Source organism: Anser cygnoides, chromosome 28 (genome assembly GCF_040182565.1).
Source record: "Anser cygnoides isolate HZ-2024a breed goose chromosome 28, Taihu_goose_T2T_genome, whole genome shotgun sequence".
NCBI lineage: Eukaryota > Metazoa > Chordata > Aves > Anseriformes > Anatidae > Anser > Anser cygnoides.
In genome coordinates, this window is record NC_089900.1 from 1,305,187 (window position 1) to 1,324,637 (window position 19,451).

Here is a 19,451-nt window from a genome sequence, read left to right on the forward strand (position 1 = left end):
ATGACACCTCCTGGCCTCCTCACTGGGTTGCAAGGAAGCAACAAGCCCCCAGTGTCATGAGCACAGCATGTCTCCTCATGAGCCTTAGTAACAGAGACAACTGCCATAGCCAAGGGGACAAAGACCTTGGTTCTGCTGGGGCCTTCCAGTCTTGCCAGTGCTCTTGGTCTTTTCCATTACAGGCAGTCCTATGCTGTCCTGTCTGTGCCCCCTTTTCCCTGCAAGCTTTAGCCACCCACCTTGCTTCTCCCCCTTGCTCTCATACATGCATTTCCTTACTCTCATTGATGTCTCCTCACCCTCCCTGGCAGTTCCTTGAAACACAATGGCATGGGCTGACCACAGACTCTTTCTGGGTGGCCTCTGGCCCTAACCCATCAGCCTTCTTTTGCACTGTGAACTGATCAGACAGAAGAAACCTCACCAGGATCTTCCAGGTCTGCTGCTGCCCTTCCAGCTTCTCAGGTAGTCATGACCAAGCTGTGTGCCTGTTGCTGTCCCACCATGTGCTCAGACAGAAGGGACTTGAAAACCCATGCCCAAGACCTCTTCCTGCATGGGGCCTAGCAGGCTCTATTCTAGTGAGATTCCAGGGGCTGAAGCTGATTGGTTCAGTTTAGCAAGGAGCAGACAATATTTATATATATATATATAAAGTAAGCAAGCTTTATTACGAGCTATTTACACACATACCAACCCCAGGGCAATGACAATGGTACCGATGAGTGTGAAGCTTTTCCCAATCATTGATGGCCTAGAGGAAGGAGTCATTAGGCACACCGCTTGAACAGGCATTCCCACTGAGGCAACATTGTCCTTGGTAGTGCGCCTTGTCTCTCTCCTCTGGGGGAGTCCCAGTTTTATCCCCTCCTACCCACTAGCTGTTCTGACACGTGAGGCCAACACATGTCACAAGGGCCACCAGGCTCCTCCTTGGTCTTGTATAAGCATGTCTACAAATGCGCATGTGCACCATTTGAGTTGGGGTTGCACCCACTCCGCGAAGGTTGTTCCATCATCATCTTCCCCTGCTGCCCTCTGGCCAGCTTTTCCAGCTGCAAGTGTCATGGGTACAAGCCAAGCTGCAAAGTTTCACCAGCCTTGCCACAGTTTCACTAGCGTTGTCTCAGAGCTTGGTTAGTTCCTTGTTTTTCTTCCTCTTTTCCCCTGCATATGTGCTCAGCAACTTACACCCCTCCCTACAAGGACGAGCTGTTCCACAATGCACCAAACAACACAATCACAGTCACAAGGTCACTATGTCTTTACACAGGGTTGTAAGGAGGCAGCAAGGACCCAGTGTCACGAGCACAGCATGTCTCCTTATGAGCTTCAGTAGCAGAGACAGCTGCTACAGCCAAGGGGACAAAGACCTTAGTTCGGTTGGGGCCTTGCAGACTTGCCAGTGCTCTTGGTTTTCTCCACATGTCTGCTGCTGGCCTTCCAATTTCTCAAGTTGACATGACCAAACTGTGTGCCTGTTGCTGTCCCACCACGTACTCAGGCAGAAGAGACATGAAAACCCACACCCAAGGCCTCTTGCTGCATGGGGCCTATCAGGCTCTTAGACAGAGGGCATCTCACAATCAGTGTGCCAAGCAGGTGCCTTCTGCTGCCTTATCAGGGGATTCTAGCAGGTGCAAGCCAAAAAGCACAGATGTCAGCCAGGAGGCAAGGGCTGACACATCAGCTGCTTCAGACAGAGGTCACCTCAGATTCTTTGTCCCCAGCCATGTTACTGCTGCTGGCCTGTCAGCTCCAGAGTCAGAGGTGACCCGAGGCTTCCTACTGGATTTTAAGTTTCTGAGGCACAACAGACCTCCTAATAACATACCCACCCAACACCTTCCTTGTGGGCCAGCACATGAGGCGTTAAAAAAGTAAGCTTCTCACATGAAATTTATGAAGTAAATTTTCTGCCACTGCTAGAAACATTCTTCATAGGATCTACTGTGTTCATAGTGAGACATGATGTATCTCTACCCCTGCCTTTCTCTTTTTCTTTCTCTGCATATTATGTCTTCAGAGAGCTCTCCAATGGAAAGAATCTTTGAATTGCAAAATAACTCATATTCGAGGAGACCCCTGAATGGCATCTTCTTGGACTGTCTTGCTCAAAGCAAACCAAATAGATGAGGTTTCTCAAGGGCTCCTTTCGGCTTGGCACAAACCAGAAAGGGTCTGAAAGCATCCTCCATCCTGTAATTCCGACATTTAATAACAACACTCAACAGTGTTGGCACAAGTGCTGATCACTGAGGGATGCTGCTAGGAACTGCCTGACAGCAGAACTTTGCACAACGGATGACACCTGGGCCTGATTGTCCTGCCAAATTCCCACCCACAGCCTCATCCATTAGTTACATCCACATAGCACCATTCTCACTACAACAAGTCTCTGGGAGACAATGTCAACGGCCTTGCTAAACTGCAGGTAGACAGTGTCACTTTCTTTCTCCTCCCCTATGGGTTCAGCAATCCCTTTTTTGTCCTTGAAGTGCCTGGAAGTAGCTGTGGAAAAGCTTGCCCCATCACCTTCCCAGGGACTGAGGTGAGGCTGACCAGCCTTAATTCTCCCCACCCTCCTCTTTCCTCTTCCGGAAGACAGGTCTGATGTCATTCCAAGTCTCCAGAAAGCTCTCTGGTCCCCCTGGCACATTTGCTGACACAGTCCGGAAAGGCAGGGGAGGGTGATGCAGCAGACTGGGGCATTTGCAATGAATCTGTCCAGGACAGGTGAGATGGATTTCATGGAGGTGGTGGGGGTTGTTCCTGGTGTCACACATGGAAGTGTCAGGGCTCTGTGAGGTGTCCACATCTGAGCTGACCTCATGTACTTCTTGTAAACACAGCAGTGTTCAGAGACATGAGTCTTGCACATCCAAAGACAGGGCACTGCAGTGGTTGTGGTGTCCTTCTGGCTCGTGTTGCCTCTCCCAAAGGCTGAGAGGCGTCTCAGCCCTGCGGTACATCGCCCTGCTCTGCACTTGTCTGAGATACCCCACGGCATGAGGAACGGACACAGGCTGAGGGCATTTGTGCTCAGGTTTGCCTTACATGCACACAATATGCACATTGAAGCCTCATCTGTACAGGGCACACATGTGGCCTTCTGACTGAGCCATTCTGTATCCCTCTGTGGAGGAACAAACCACCTCTCTGAGCTGGGCTGAGAGCCCTGTTCCTGGAGCTCCTCAGGCAGCTCCTGCTGCCCCCGAGCCCTGGCGGCCTGCCCCAAGCTGCATACGTACCAAGGGGTTTCTCTTTCCAGGGATCCCCTGCACACACACGGGGCCCCACTCTCCTCCCAGGACTTCCCACCTCAACAAAGAGCCTTTCCCAGGAAGGAGTATGCCTGTTCTGGCCTGGCCAGCCATTCCTGCACCCTCTCCCCATGCATCCCACAGCCCCAGCTGGTGGTGCTGCTCTGCAGAGCGAGGGGGCTGTGGTGTCCAGGACACAGGGGCACTCTGCTACTCTGCAGGGCCGTGCTGTGCAGGCTGGGAGGTAGAGACAGGTCATGGGTCTCTTCCACTGACTGCCTCCCACACCAGCTCTTCTGTGGCTGTCAAGGGTGCTCAGCAGTAGCCTTCTTTCTTTCCTCGAGTGCCATCAGAAGTGTTTGGCTCCTGCACTGCATCCAGCCTATGGTGTTTCACTAGGGGTAAAACGAATCAGTCACCAGACTCCCTTCCTTGTTCCCGCTGTGTCCCCTGGGTCGCGGGGCTCTTCTTCTCACACCCAGATCTAGCACTTTATCTCAGGGGAACTCCACCTGAGACAGGCTCGCACTCCGTGGGCTCCATTCACTGCTGACTCCCTGGCAGACGCTGTCCCTGCAGCTCCTCTGGGCTCTCCTGGCAGCTCCTGATTCTTTCCAAAAAATGCTCACCTGCTGCCAGTGTCCTGGTTTCAGATAGAACAGAGTTAATTTTCCTCCTAGTAGCAGGTAGGGTGCTGTGTTTGAGATTTAGGATGAGAATAATGTTGAGAACACATTGATGTTTTGGTTGTCGCAGAGCAGTGCTTACACTAAGCCAAGGACTTTTCAGCTTCTCGCTCTGTCCTGCCAGCGGGCAGGCTGGGGGTGCAGCAGGAGCTGGGAGGGGACAGACCCAGGACAGCTGACCCCAACTGGCCAAAGGGGTATTCCATACCATCTGACGTCATGCTAAACAATTAATATGGGGGGACTGGCCGGGGTGGGGGGACTGGCTCCTTGGGGATAGGCTGGGCATTGGTCAGCGGGTGGTGAGCAATTGCATTGTGCATCACTTGTTTTGTACACATTATTAGTAGTAGTACTATTATTATTATTATTATTGTTGTTGTTGTTATTATTATTATTTTCTGTCCTAATAAACTGTCTCTCTCTCAACCCACAGGCTTTGTTTTCCTGATTCTCTCCCCCATCCCAGAGAGGGAGGAGGGAGGGTGAGCAAACGGCTGTGTGCTGCTTAGCTGCCAGCTGGGTTAAACCACAACAGCCAGCCCCATCACATGCTCTAGTGCCCCAGGCAGGTTAATTGGAGACTCTTCAGCATACACCTGAGTGCTGGACACCAACAAGCAACACCTGAGCCAGCCCCCATGCCCTCAAACACCCAGCTGGGGCTCTGATCACTTCACCCTGAGCCCATGGAGAAACAGGCAAAGCTAGGTCCCTCTTTGGAGTCCATTTCTGGACTGCAATGTTCTTGACAACAACTGAGAAGGAAGACCTGAGCCCTCAGGCACTACCCTGAGCAGAATCACTTTATGGGACGGAAATGCTGTTCTGGAGGCCAAGTGTGTCACAAAAGTGCCCATTGACTGTCCCTGCCTGTGATCACAGGATTGCCACACAGCAGTACTGTGACCAAGCTACAGGAACAATCAGGCTTACGCCAACAGAAAAGGCTCAGCAGGAGAGTGTGGAAGTGGAATGAAAGCAGCTCTAGACAGACCAAGCACTGGTGCTTCCTGGCAGTGCTGCTGTGATGGGACTCTATTCCTCTCCACTTCTACCCATGGGCATTACCCTGCAACCCCTAAGTTCTCAGAGGAAGCATCTCAGGCACGCTCCACTGCAGGTTCCTTTATTTTGTTTAAATACGTGAGTAGGATAAATAATGACAATTTATATGGAAAACATTGTTGTCCCTTACTCCCCTCATTAATAAACAAATAAAAACCACCAAAGAACAAAAGACAAGCTTGACATATCGTGAGTTACATTATGAGTGCTTTGCAGAAGAAGACAGGCAGTGCATTACTTCTGATGTACACCCACTCATGAGTTTGCGCAGTGCATCCTTGAGCTCCTGGTTCCTCATGCTGTAGATGAGGGGGTTCACTGCTGGAGGAACCACCGAGTATAGAACTGCCACCACCAGATCCAGATATGGAGAGGAGAGGGAGGGGGGCTTCAGGTAGGCAAAAAAGGCAGTGCTGAGAAAGAGGGATACCACGGCCAGGTGAGGGAGGCATGTGGAAAAGGCTTTGTGCCGGCCCTGCTCAGAGGGCATCCTCAGCACGACCCTGAAGATCTGTACATAGGAGAGAACAATGAATACAAAACACCCCAAAAACACAAAAACACTAAATGTGAGAAGCCCAATTTCCCTGAGGTAGGAGTCAGAGCAAGAGAGCTTGAGGATCTGTGGGATTTCACAGAAGAACTGGTCCAGGGTATTTCCTCCACAGAGTGGCAATGAAAATGTATTGGCAGTGTGCAGGACAGCATAGAGAAAGCCACTGCCCCAGGCAGCTGCTGCCATCTGGGCACAAGCTCTGCTGCCCAGGAGGCTCCCATAGTGCAGGGGCTTGCAGATGGCAACGTAGCGATCATAGGACATGATGGTGAGAAAATAATACTCTGCTGACAATAAAAAGAAAAAGAAAAAGACCTGTGCAGCACATCCTGTATAGGAGATGGCCCTGGTGTCCCAGAGGGAATTGGCCATGGCTTTGGGGAGAGTGGTGGAGATGCAGCCCAGGTCGAGGAGGGCGAGGTTGAGGAGGAAGAAGTACATGGGGGTGTGGAGGCGGTGGTCGCAGGCTACGGCGGTGAGGATGAGGCCGTTGCCCAGGAGGGCAGCCAGGTAGATGGCCAGGAAGAGCGCGAAGTGCAGGAGCTGCAGCTCCCGCGTGTCTGCGAATGCCAGGAGGAGGAACTCGGTGATGGAGCTGCTGTTGGACATTTTCTGCCTCTGGACATGGGGTTCTGTCCAAGGAGGGAATAACAAGTGAATAGTCAAACATCTACAAAATCTATTGCATAGGTCGTTTAAGCTACTGCTCTCTCACCAACACACAACAGACATGCACTGCCTTACTCCTTTCTGGAAGACCTCTGTGCAACATCCTGGCCAGAGTTCTGGCTGGGTTCTGTTGGTGATGCTCTTTCTGTGAGCAGGAGAAACTGCCCTTTGGCACTGGGAGAGTCAGTTCTGCTCTGAAGCCAAAGGCATAGGAACTGGGTGCGACCTCAGACGCCTGCTGGCCAAGGGCATCTCCCTCTTTGCAGATCCAGAGGAGCAGGTCAAATAATCCCTCAAGAAACAATAAAATTGATGCTGGCACTGGCTTTAGGCTGAGGTCTATGAAAGAACTTGGTGAGATTCTTTAAAGACATGCAGACCTTTTCCAGAGCAATGGTCTAGGAGCCTCAATCTGTAATAAAAACACTGTTCCTCCAATACCAACAGCCTGGCTTACCTGTAGGGCATCAAATAGTGGATTGACTGCTTACCCTGGAGGTAGACCATACCTTGAACTTTCACTTGACAAACCTATTTCAGGTATGTGTGAATTCTCACACCACCACCCCAGGAAATCCAAAGGAAACTCATGACCAAGTTCCCAAGACATTATGTCTGAAGTACTATAGTGGATGAGAAGGGGGTTGCTCCAGGGAAGATGTCTGCAGTGCACAGATGTCAGAGAGATGTCCAGATCTCCCCTGCCATGGTGTTTCTTGGAGCAGTTCCGTCTCACTGCCTGCCCATGGCTCTGCTGCCTGCAGCTCTCCCTGCCTGCAGCTGGGTCTCTGTCCCCACACCTCCTGCCTGCAGGTCACAGCCCCCATCCCACCCGCTGGGTGCTCAGCTCTGCCCTGCAGACACCTCCTGGCAGCAGGGCTCTGCCCAGGGGCAGCTCGCTGGGGGCACATCCTAGAGACCAGGTCACACAGACCCTGCTGGCACTGCACATGTGGTGGTGGTGGAGCTTTCTATGGGCTGAGGGGAAGGAAAGGGACTTGCTGGGGGTCCTTGTAATGCTCCTTGTGATGGCTTAGAAATGTCAGCCTTCTCTAGGAAATAACAGTATCTATTTCCATTCCCACCAAGCCAAAGAAGAGACGACTGAAAGAAAAGGGTCAGAAAAGCAGAGATTCAAGGCGCTAACCCTTGCCTTCTCTCCTCTCTTACAATGTGGCTTGAATACACCCTGGTTGTGCTGTGGATCTGTGAGCAGGCTGCCCCAGGCAGCAGCCTCCCACCAGCAGCAGGACCCTGCCCTGCCGGGGGGGCTCCTTCCACCCGCAGCTTCTCCCCGCAGCGCCCTGGGCAGCTCCCCGGGCAGGCTGAGTGCTGAGCCTGGCAGGCGGCAGAGGCCCTGCCCCGCCACACAGCCCCTGGGGCACAGCAGGGACCCTGCTCTGCACCACAGCCCTGGGCACCCCTGCCTGCACCCCCAGCTTCACAGCCTGCAGCCAGCCCGTGACAAGGGAACCCTCGGGGCCTGGCCTCCGTGCATTTTCCTTCTGCTAGAAACTTACCATATTATGTGCTTTAGGCATTGAATCTCCAATGATCTCTCAGTATACCCTCACTCCACTCAGCCCGTAACCTCTATCTCCTATCTCTCCTCTCCCAGTGCCAGCTGCAGGCAGTGCCCCCAGCCCTGCTGCACTGGGCAGAGGAGCTGCTCCTGGGCAGAGCTGGCTCTCTGCAGCGCTGCCCGCTTGCCAGGAGCTCCCATTGGGCCCAGGAGCCCGGCCCAGCTCAGCAGCACAGCACCCGACCATGACATCGCTTGCTCTGTGCCATTGGGCTCCTTCGAGGTGTCCCCAAGGCCTCAGGGCTGACAGCTCCTGAAGTCATCGGGGTCTCTCCTGGGGTGTGGTGTTTGAAGCAGACTGAAGTCATCACCGGCTGCTCCTCTCTGAACATGGGAGAGATGCATTTTAGAAGTGAGATTTGTGCTATTAAAGTGTGTTTGTCAAACACAAGCACAAATGATTCCCTCATTTAACCCCTATTGTGTTCTCACTGCGTGGAAGGACACCTCAGCCATGACATCCAGGGATCATTTCACCCCTCTGAACACCCTTCACCATTTCTTTTAGGAACTGAGAAAGAGACATCTTGCTCGTTGGTGTCCTAACAAGATGGGGGGACCAGAATGCTCTAAAATGGTTTCTATGAGTGGAATGGGACACAAAGACATCATTGGTTGAGTTTTCCCAGCTGTTCATCTGGAAGATCCTCTACCCATACACAAATCTCTTCTTCCTCTCTCGCATGACCAGCACGGTGACTGGGATGTGGAACACCCTCATCATCGTGCTGGTGCCTACAAGCAAACACCTGCAGATGCCCGTGGCCTTCTTCCTGAGGAAGATTTGTCATCCTTGCAGACCTTGTACAGCTCCACCACCCTGTGCCAGATGCAGGACAGCTTCCTGGCTGGAGACAGTACCTCTTTTACTCACAGAAGTGGTAGCGCTATCAGCTGCACCTTCTGCATGAATTGAGTGCTTCCTGCTGGGGGCCATGTCCTATGGTCAGTCCTGGGCTGTATGCCATCCCTGTTCTCTGCAAGAGTCGTGAAGTGGAAGGTCTGACTCCAGAAGGCAGCTGTAACTAAATCAGGGGAATTTCTCTCATGTACAGTAATTATTTCTCCTCCTCCCAGCTACAGTTCTGTGGCCACAGTGTTGTGGACCCCTTCCGTGATTTTGCCACATTGCTGGAGCTCCCCTGCAGGGCCCCATTGATACTCATGGTCTTTGCTTTCATAATCTGTATTTTGGATCCAATCTTCCTCTTCCTGCTCATGCAATGTTCATGTGTGTGTGTCCTGTGTTGGCAGGCCCATGGCCTTACCCACCTGCTCTTCTGTCCTCACGAGTGTCACCGTTTTCTATGACACCATCATAACTCTCCGTGTGAAGTGCAGAACAGCCCTCCTAAAAGATATTAACCAAGCCATTTCCCAAACCTTCATCATCCTCCTGGTCAGCCCTCAGGTTGCTTAGAGGTGGTGTGGGAAGGGTGAGAGAGGTGCTGGTGGAGCTGCAGATGTCATCATAAGACCTATCTCAAAAACCTTGGAAAGGACAGATTGATCAAAGACGTTCCTCGGCACTTGGAAAAGGCAGATGTCAAACCCATCTTCTACTAGAAGGGCAAGCAGAAGGATAATTAAGCGTAACCAATGATTAAAATGCCAGCCTTAACCCTAGCCATCAACCCAGACCTAAACTATAAGCCTCAAACCTTGCCCTCATTCTAAACCTTGAGCAGGTTCCTTGAGCAGAACACCAATCCCTCCCTTAAAGCCCTTTCCATTACCTTAACCCTGGAGGGTGACCTCTAATCCCTAAACTTTGTTCTGAACACGTAATCCCCAAAGCCCTCCAACATGTACACAGCACATCTCATCTTCAACCCCACTCCTACCCCTAATTTATGCTGTTTGTTCCCTTTGGGCAGGGCAGGGACTGTGAGGTCCTGCGGCAGCGCATGGCTTTGGAAGAGGTGTGTGAGGTAACAGGTATGTGATCAGATCAGAGGCCAAAAGGAAGAGTTGTCTGGGAACACTGTGATGAAGTCAGGTGTGCCTCAGGATCTGCTGGGCCTGCAGGAGGCACATGGCTGTGAAGGAGGCTGGGAGGTCACTTCTGTCTCTGGAGCTGACGGACCATCAGGAGGAATGTGGCACAGATAGGGACTGTAAAGGCCAGAAGCATGCACATGGTGTCGAAGATGATGGCGAGTTAACTTCTGTTCTGGTCAGGTGACAGACCAAAGGAAGGCTGATGGGATGGGAGTCATGCTTGAGGTATAGTTTGTGAGACCATAGAATCACAGAATGGCTCATGTTGGAAGGGCCCTTAAAGATCATCTAGTTCCAAACCCCTGGCCATAAGCAGGGATGCCACCCATGAAATCAGGTTGCCCAGGGCCTCATTCAACCTGCTCTTGAACAGCTCCAGGGATGGGGCATCTGTAAGGTCTCTTGGCAACTTGTTCCAGTGCCTCACCTCCCTCTGAGTGAAGAATTTCCTCCTAACCTCTAATCTAAATCTCCCCTCTTTTAGCTTAAAAGCATTCCACCTTGTCCTGTCATTATCTGATTGAGCAAAGAGTCACTCCCCATCTTTTTTATAAGCCACCTTTAAGTACTGAAAGGCCACAAAGACGTCACCCAGGAGCCTTCTCTACTCTAGGCTGAACAGCCCCATCTCTCTCAGCCTTTCTTCATAGGAGAGGTGCTCCAGCCCCTTGATCATCTTCATGGCCCTCCTCTGGACCCGCTTGAACAGATCCACATCCTTCTTGTGCTGGGGGCCCCACACCTGGAAACAGGGCTCCAAGTGAGACCTCAGGAGGGCAGAACAGAGGGGGACAATCACTTGCCTCCACCTGCTGGCCAACCCTTTTTTGATGCAGCCAGGGATGTAGTTGGCCTTCTGGGCTACAAGTGCGCACTCATGTCGAGCTTTTTCTCCACCAGAACCCCCAAGTCCTTCTCTGCAGGGCTGCTTTCAGTGAGTTCTTCTCCCAGCCTATCCTCATGTCTGGGATTTCCCTGGCCCAGATGCAGCACCTTACACTTGGACTTGTTGAACCTCATTAGGTTCACATGGGCCCACTTCTCAAGCCTGTCCAGGACCCTCCGGACAGCATCCCTTCCTCTGTTGCATCAACTACACCTCTCAGCTTGGTGTCATCCGCAAATTTGCTGAGGGTGCACTCGATCCCACTGTCTATGTCATTGATAAAGATATTAAAAAGTACTGGTCCCAGGACAGACCCCTAAGGTACACCACTCATCACCAGCCTCCACTCAGACATAGAGCTGTTGACCACTGCTCTGTGGGTGTGACCTTCAAACCAACTCCTTATCCACTCAATGGTGCACCCATCAAATGCATATCTCTCCAATTTGGAGACCAGGATGTCATGTGGGACCGTGTCAAAGGTCTTACGGAAATTCAAGTAGATGACATTGGTTGGTCTTCCCTTGTTTTCTGATGTGGTCGCTCCATTGTGGAAAGCCACCAGATTGGTCAGGCATGATTTACCCTTTGGTGAAGCCATGCTGGCTGTCTGAGATCACCTCTTTGTCTTGCAAGTGCCTTGACATTGATTCCAGTAGGATCTTTTCCATGATCTTGCCAGTCAGTGAGGCGAGGCTCACCATTCTGTAGTTCCCTGGGTCCTCCTTTCTACCCTTTTTTAAAATGGGAGTGATGTTTTCCCTTTTCCAGTCACCAGGGACTTCACCCGACTGCCAGAACTTTTCAAATATGATGGAGAGAGGCTTGGCAACTACATCAGCCAGTTCCCTCCAGACCCTGGGATGCAAATCATCAGGCCCCATAGACTTGTATGTGTTTATGTTCATCAGGTGGTCCTGAACCTGCTCTTCACTTACAGCAGGTGGGACTTTGCCCCCCCAGCTTCCATCTATGGGTTCAGGGAAACGAAAGACTTGGGAAGCCTGACTGGCAGTGAAGACTGAGGCAAAGAAGTTGTTGAGTACCTCAGCCTTCTCTATGTCTGTCATTACCAGTTCACCCCTCTCATCCGTCACAGGGGGTACACTCTCCTTGGCCTTTCTTTTCTGAGCAATGTATCTATAGAATCCCTTCCTGTTACGCTTTGCATCCCTTGCCAAGCTCAGTTCCATCCGTGCCTTGGCTTTCCTTATCCCATCCCTGCTCATCCGAAACTGAAGCATGCGTGAGGGCCTGGGAAAAGGAACCCTGGATCCACAGAAGCCATTTGGGAAACAAAACTTGTAGGTAGGAAGCGCAATTTTGTGGAGGTGCAGAGCTGATGGGCACACTGTGGAGGATGCTCCTAAAGACATGTATGTCCTTTTCCCTCCTGACTACAATGCCACTTCCTTCTCAGGAATGGAGTAAGCCAAGAGAGGTGAGACAGATACTCTACGATCATCAATGTCATCAGAAAGCTGATCCCAATAAAATATGGGAAGGTTAAGAGCAGCCTGGACAAGAAAGATGTGAGATTTTGGGGTGGGAAGAGGAGCATGGCCAGCAGAAAATAGTGATTTTGTAGAGGTAAGAGGGGTCATGTAATGTAGATATTGCGGTAACACTGACTTAAAACAGTCATGTATGGCCCTTACCTTATTTTAACCAGTAGTTTTAATCCCTAAACCTAAATGCTACTCCAGCACTCTGACAGAAATCCCCTACTCTACTGCTTGAACTCAAAGTATCCCGTGAAGCAAAACTCAGGCCATAGCCCCTTTCCCTTACCTTTATTCTCTTACTCACCCAAATGCCTTCCCTTGACACTAGCATTAAAATGCTCTATTTATCCCTAGACTTCTTGGCAGACCTAAACAAAACCCTAAACCGCAGAGCTTGTCCATACCCTAAACACAGAAGCACACCAAAACTTCCCAGTAAAAGTCTGCTTTACTCTCTAACACAGAAAGGTGAGCCCTAATCCCTAGGGGACTAGAGAGAAGTCAGCTCTGCCTCAGGATCCCCTGCCCCAGCAGGAGGAATGTGACTGGGGCAGTGACTGTGAGGTCACTTCTGTCTCTGCAGATGATAGGGCAGCAGCAGGAACATATCACGGAAAGGGACTGTGAGGTCACTTCTGTCTGAAGTAGCTGACAGGTCACCCTTGCCTTCTCCCTGGGATCTGTACTTTTTGGCTGACATCTGCCAGTGGCCCTGCTAGGCCAGCAGAAGGCACCTGGTTGGCATGCTGACTGTGGGATCCCCTCTGCCTCCATACCCAGGAGGACCCAGACAGAAAGAAGGCCCGCATATGGGTTGTGCTGTCCCTTCTGCTTGAGTCCATGACTGAACAGCAGGAGGCACAAGGCTTGGGTGTGTCTAGCCAAGAAGTGCAAGGCCAGCAGCAGGCCCATGGCTTGGAAGATGCTGGTGAGGTGACTTCTGTCTGGTGGACTGACAGGCCGCAAGAAGGCTGATGGGTTGGGATGCCTACTTTAGGAGTGGTTTCCACCCTGATGGAGCTTTCTTTGGTGGCAGGAAAGATTAGGAGAGAAAAAACTGCCACAAAGTGCACATTGGAAGGTTGGCACTGGCCATGAGGAGGAAGAAATGCCCAGGGGATCAACTGCTCTTGCTCTAGAGACTGAGGCAAAGAAGGCATTAAGTGCCTCAGCCTTTACCTCATCTCTTGTCACCAGGTTTCCCCCCACATCCAATAAAATATGATGATTCTCCTTAATCCTCCTTTATTTAAAGTGTTTATATAAACAGTTTTTGTTTTCTTTGACAGTAATAGACAGATTGACCTCCAGCTGGGCTTTGGCCCTTCTAATTTTGACCTGCACGGCCCCATAACATTTAGGACACAGCTCCAGACAAACTGACAGTATGCATGAGAATGAAGAACAGAAAAGGTGGAACCTGGCAGCATTCCATCCCCTACCCTTCTGTGACTCTATGCTGCAATTCCATTCAGCTGGTTACTCCTGTATTATCCAAACTTTCCTGCAACTCCTGATGCTGCCATCTTGTCAGAGAGAGCACAATCACGTGAAGGTTGAACTGTCTGCCTGCAGACATTAAACGCTGACAAACTGGAGCATCAGTGTGGGGGAATCTTGAGAAACTGCAGGATTCTGCCTACAGAAACGTCCTGACATTTACAACGAGAAGAGCCTGGTCCTACACCAGAGGAAGAGGAACCCCACACATCAGGACAGATTGGGACCCTGCTGAGTGAGCAGTGCCAAGGAGGAGGAGGGCCTGGGCACCAGGAGGGATCTCATACAAGCTACTCAGCTAAGACCCAGTGTGACACAACATGGACAAGTGTCTACAGCCAGCTGGGAAAGAGGTGTAGGTCTGGGAGACACTAGGATACTCTGGCCTTTAGAGGAGCAAGGACATAGGCAAGGCTGAAAGTCCCAACAGGACCCAGGTCTTTGTGTCCATGGCTATGGCTGTTGTCTCTGCCACTGAGGCCTATGAGGAGACAGCTTATCGTTAAAGCACCAGGGCCTCATTGCCTCCTCACCACCACCCATGAACCAGGCAGGGGTCGTACCATTCTCCTGCACTTGGCCATGCACATCCCCATCTCCTACTGCCCCAGGAAGAACCCTGAGCAAGGTGTGACAGAAACAGATCTCCCTTCCCAGGGGCCTGGGGACAAGGCCTAGTCCTTTTCTTTGGTGAAACACATCCAGGTTGTCTACACATCAGTGTCACCTTCACATTGCCTTTGTCTCCTTGTCCTCACTGCCTCCAATGCTCTGCTCTAACGAGCTCCAAGGGAGGCTGTGTCAGTCTTGGCCCTCGGGGGACGCTCCAGGAAACTTGCATCTGACTTGGACTTCTTGAGAGATTTCTTCAATTGTCTCTCAGTGCCTGAGGTTTGTGGGCTCATCACCAAAGCCCCCAGAGGGGTGACTACAATGCCTTGGGCTGGGCCTCTGCTGCTGAGCTGGGCCGGGCTCCTCGGACACAGAGAGCTCCTGGCAAGAGGGCCCTGGTGCAGAGAGACAGCTCTGCCCAGGAGCAGCTCCTCTGCACAGTGCAGCAGGGCTGGGGGCTCTGACCGCAGCAGAGACACAGAGAGGAGAGAAGGAGAGGGGTTGAAGGCAGTTGGGAGTGGGAGGATGCTGAGAGCTGACTGCAGGAGAAATCTGCACAGCCCTTGACAAGGTAAGTGTCCGGCTGCAGGGCCATGCAGCTGCACATCCTGGAAGGGTCTCCTCCTGGGTCTTGTTTCTGGGAGGGCAGTGGGCAATACAGTGGGCTTTGAGAGTCCTGCTGGATTGCACTGCGTGGTGAGGAAGTCTGGCAGAAGCCCCTTGGAGTGTCATAACCTAGCTGCCCCTAGTAAACCAAGAGCAGAGTGGCCAAGCCTGCTCCAGACACTGCAGGGCTGCAGCTGGGATGCTGGGACACCCCAGCTTGAAAATATTCATCTCTGTCCTTGGGGCGTCCTCTTGGTGTGCAGGCTGCTCTCCAGCAGGATGCAGCTCTCTCATGGCATCCTTGTGTTATCCAGGTGCCTGAAGGAGAAGACACCCCCGTTCTAAGGCCATGTCTGTGCTGCTGGATGGCTGTCTGTGGGCAGCTGGAGGGAGGCATCTGCAGCCCTGGTTAGGAGGGAAGAGCTGAGATCCTGCTCATGCACCTGCAGACAAGGTGAGGATTCTGTCCAGCTACACTGGGACTGGGGCTTTAAGCTGTCTCCATTTATTGGGAAACACAAGAGTGTGATCATTGCCCTAAGCAAAAGAAAATCTGCCTTGCTCTACACTGTGGTTGGAGGTGTACTTTGCAACAACACTGCAAAGTTCATGGATCTGATAAGTGGACTGAACTTGAGTTTCCCCCATGGTCCTGCTTCCCGCCTGCTTCACAGCAGGAGGGACTCCTCTGGAGCCCACAGCAATCCCTGCTCCCAGTGCCACTCTCAGACAGCATCAGCTGGGACTCGAGTGATAGAGCTGCAGAAATGTTCTCTTGCAAAGAGAGACGCTCAGGCGTGGGTTGCTCTAAGTTTTGTGATAGCTTTTCCTCAGAGAAGTCTCTTCTAACTTTTTTCTGCCTTATCCTCTTCAACAGACAACAGTGTCCAATGTCAGAAAATGCCCAACAGCAGCTCCATCACCGAATTCCTCCTCCTGGCATTCGCAGACACGCGGGAGCTGCAGCTCCTGCACTTTGGGCTCTTCCTGGCCATCTACCTGCCTGCCCTCCTGGGCAACGGCCTCATCCTCACCGCCGTAGCCTGCGACCACCGCCTCCACACCCCCATGTACTTCTTCCTCCTCAATCTTGCCCTCCTCGACTTGGGCTGCATCTCCACCACTCTCCCCAAAGCCATGGCCAATTCCCTCTGGGACACCAGGGCCATCTCCTATCAAGGGTGTGCTTCACAAGTCCTCTTTTTTGTCTTCTTCTTTGGTTCAGAGTATTCAATTCTCACCATCATGGCCTACGACCGCTACGTTGCCATCTGCAAGCCCCTGCACTACGGGAGCCTCCTGGGCAGCAGAGCTTGTGCCCAGATGGCAGCAGCTGCCTGGGGCAGTGGCTTTCTCAATGCTGTCCTGCACACGGCCAGTACATTTTCCCTGCCCCTCTGCCAAGGCAATGCTGTGGAGCAGTTCTTCTGTGAAATCCCCCACATCCTCAAGCTCTCTTGCTCAGATGCCTACCTCAGGGAATTCGAGCTACTTGTTTTCAGTTTTTCTTTAGTATTTGGTTGTTTTGTTTTCATTGTGTTATCCTATGTGCAGATCTTCAGGACTGTGCTGAGGATGCCCTCTGAGCAGGGCCGGCACAAAGCCTTTTCCACGTGCCTCCCTCACCTGGCTGTGGTCTCCCTGTTTGTCAGTACAGACATGTTTGCCCACCTGAAGCCCCCCTCCATCTCTTCCCCATCCATGGACCTGGTCGTGTCATTTCTGTACTCCGTGGTGCCCCCGGCAGTGAACCCCCTCATCTACAGCATGAGGAACCAGGAGCTCAAGGATGCCTTGAGGAAACTGATGACCTGATATCTTAAAAAAAAAAAAAAAAAAAAAAAAAAAAAAAGCCCATTTTCTTCTGCATATGACTCATAATTCATTGCAGGAACACGGTTATCTTTTTGGTCATTTTTCATACTCCGGAGAGCGTCATCACAAGCTCAGAGCTGTGGGGTGTATGGGTAGGAGGTTCAGCAATAGCTGGCCAGGCCATTGCTCATTGCTCACTTGGGAAATGCTCCCTGGGAGACAGGATTTCCCAGAAGATCAGGGCCTGCTGTATGTGCATGGGAGATGTGGAAAGAGAAACCCAGTGCTGGTGCCAGCAGGCACATCATATGCATGTGGAGAGATGAACATGATGGAGCACAAAGTCCATCAGCTATTCCTACAATTGTCACGAAGGCCAGTTGGGCAGATAGCATCACAAGACCAAGTAACGTCCCCTGGGAAGCCACCTGAAGACAGCTCTGGGATGTGCTTCCTTGAACCGCAGTCCCTGTGCCCATTCCTCATGTCCTGGGGTATCTCAGACGAGGGAAGAGCACGGTGAGGTACTGCAGGGCTGAGGTGCCTCCCAGCCTCTGGCAGTGGCTGCAGGAGCCAGAGGGACACTGCAAATAGTGCATTGCACTGTGCATCGGTGTGCAAGGCAGAGAGTCATATCTCTCAACAGCCCTGTGTGCATGAGGCAAGCTCAGATGTGGACACCTCACAGAGCCCTGCCATTGCCCTGTGTGACTCCAGAAACAACCCCCAGTGTCCCTGTGAGATTTCTGTCACCCCCCTTGCACAGGTTCATTGCAGATGCCCCTCTCTGCTATGTCACACTACCCTGCCTTTCTGGACCAGGCCATCAAGCATTTGGATCAGCAAGATTTCTGGGGACTTGGAAAAGGCAGGCATCAAACACATCTTCAGGAAGGGCAAGAAAAAGGATTGGCAGAATTGCAATTGTCACCTCTACCCCTGGGAACGTGGTGGGGAAAGTCCTGCCACAGCCATCTTCAGGGACATGGAGGAAACAAAGGAACTGCTGAAACAGAAGGGGAGGGGAAAGAAGGCATTGTGGTGAACCTGGACTTTAGCAAGGCCTTTGCCATGGTCTCCTGGAGTCTCCCTTTAGCCAGACTGGTGATATTTGGACTGAAGAAGGGGATGATGTTGGGGGAAGGAAGGTGGCTGGACATTAGTGGAACAAAGTCCCTCAAGGGGTCCCTCAAAAAGGGGCTAGACTTTGCCTAGACTTTTAGCCTAGACATCAGGAAGAGGTTCTTCACCAAAAGGGTGGTTGCACACTGGAACAGGCTCCCCAGTGAAGTAGTCACTGCACCAAGCCTGTCCGAATTTAAGAAGAGATTGGACTGTGCATCTGTGGCCAATGTCAGAAAATGCCCAACAGCAGCTCCATCACCGAGTTCCTCCTCCTGGCATTCGCAGACACGCGGGAGCTGCAGCTCCTGCACTTTGGGCTCTTCCTGGCCATCTACCTGCCTGCCCTCCTGGGCAACGGCCTCATCCTCACCGCCGTAGCCTGCGACCACCGCCTCCACACCCCCATGTACTTCTTCCTCCTCAACCTCGCCCTCCTCGACCTGGGCTGCATCTCCACCACTCTCCCCAAAGCCATGGCCAATTCCCTCTGGGACACCAGGGCTATCTCCTATCAAGAGTGTGCTTCACAAGTCCTGTTTTTCATCTTCTTCTTTGGTTCAGAGTATTCAATTCTCACCATCATGGCCTATGATCACTACGTTGCCATCTGCAAGCCCCTGCACTACGGGAGCCTCCTGGGCAGCAGAGCTTGTGCCCAGATGGCAGCAGCTGCCTGGGGCAGTGGCTTTCTCAATGCTGTCTTGCACACGGCCAATACATTTTCCCTGCCCCTCTGCCAAGGCAATGCTGTGGAGCAGTTCTTCTGTGAAATCCCCCACATCCTCAAGCTCTCTTGCTCAGATGCCTACCTCAGAGAATTTGAGCTACTTGTTTTCAGTCTTTCTTTAGTATTTGGTTGTTTTGTTTTCATTGTGTTATCCTATGTGCAGATCTTCAGGACTGTGCTGAGGATGCCCTCTGAGCAGGGCCGGCACAAAGCCTTTTCCACGTGCCTCCCTCACCTGGCTGTGGTCTCCCTGTTTGTCAGTACAGACATGTTTGCCTACCTGAAGCCCCCCTCCATCTCTTCCCCATCCATGGACCTGGTCGTGACAGTTCTGTATTCAGTAGTGCCTCCAGCTGTGAACCCCCTCATCTACTGCATGAGGAACCAGGAACTAAGGGATGCAGTGAGGACACTGCTTGAATACACAAATATTCAGCATATTCACCTATAATAATATGCCTATAATCAGAAATCCCAGCTTTTCTCAGAAAAAAAAATTTACATACTTTTTTATTATTATCTATCCGTACTATTATTTTCTCTAACTTTTTTTTTTTTCTGATTTATAAAATAGTATTCTTAGCCTCCTACAGGTTAATTATTTTCTGATAAAGCACTGGTTTTTATTAGATAAACCCAATATCGAAGTCATCAGAATTTCATTGGTCTCAGCTGCCATCTTGTCCCTTCTCCTCTGGAGCTGGGGGAGCAGCCCCAGCACGCAGGAGGGGCTTAGGGCCTAGAGCCCAGCTGCCACATGGAGGAGCAGCCCCGGTGGCCCTCGGGACTGCCCCTCACTGCCCGCTGGGCTCTGCCTCTCTGCTGCCTTCAGGTTGGGGCTGCTGCTTCC

The 19,451-nt window shown here is 51.8% G+C and overlaps 3 protein-coding genes across 3 annotated transcripts in view; 2 read left to right on the forward strand and 1 right to left on the reverse strand.

Moving 5' to 3' along the window:
- Positions 1-19,451, forward strand: part of LOC136787245 (ceramide synthase-like) — a 573,680-nt gene that overhangs the window by 286,787 nt on the left and 267,442 nt on the right. The window lies entirely within an intron of this gene.
- On the reverse strand, positions 5,217-9,650 carry LOC136787083 (olfactory receptor 14A16-like). The gene is made up of 2 exons (XM_066984208.1): positions 9,631-9,650; positions 5,217-6,252 (listed from the first exon to the last, which is right to left on the reverse strand). Exons 1-2 carry the CDS (start codon positions 9,648-9,650, stop codon positions 5,217-5,219), a joined length of 1,056 nt encoding a protein of 351 aa, XP_066840309.1.
- On the forward strand, positions 15,835-16,749 carry LOC136787289 (olfactory receptor 14C36-like). The gene has a single exon (XM_066984442.1). The coding sequence runs from the start codon at positions 15,835-15,837 to the stop codon at positions 16,747-16,749; it is 915 nt and encodes a 304-aa protein (XP_066840543.1).

Bases quoted from the DNA above. Each gene is read 5' to 3' on its own strand.
- LOC136787083 (XM_066984208.1), bottom strand. From the start codon at position 9,650: ATGAGATGTGCTGTGTACAT. The intron at 6,253-9,630 runs GTTGGAGGGCTT...CCTATGCAATAG, and splicing joins ATGAGATGTGCTGTGTACAT to ATTTTGTAGATGTTTGACTA.
- LOC136787289 (XM_066984442.1), top strand. From the start codon at position 15,835: ATGCCCAACAGCAGCTCCATCACCGAATTCCTCCTCCTGGCATTCGCA.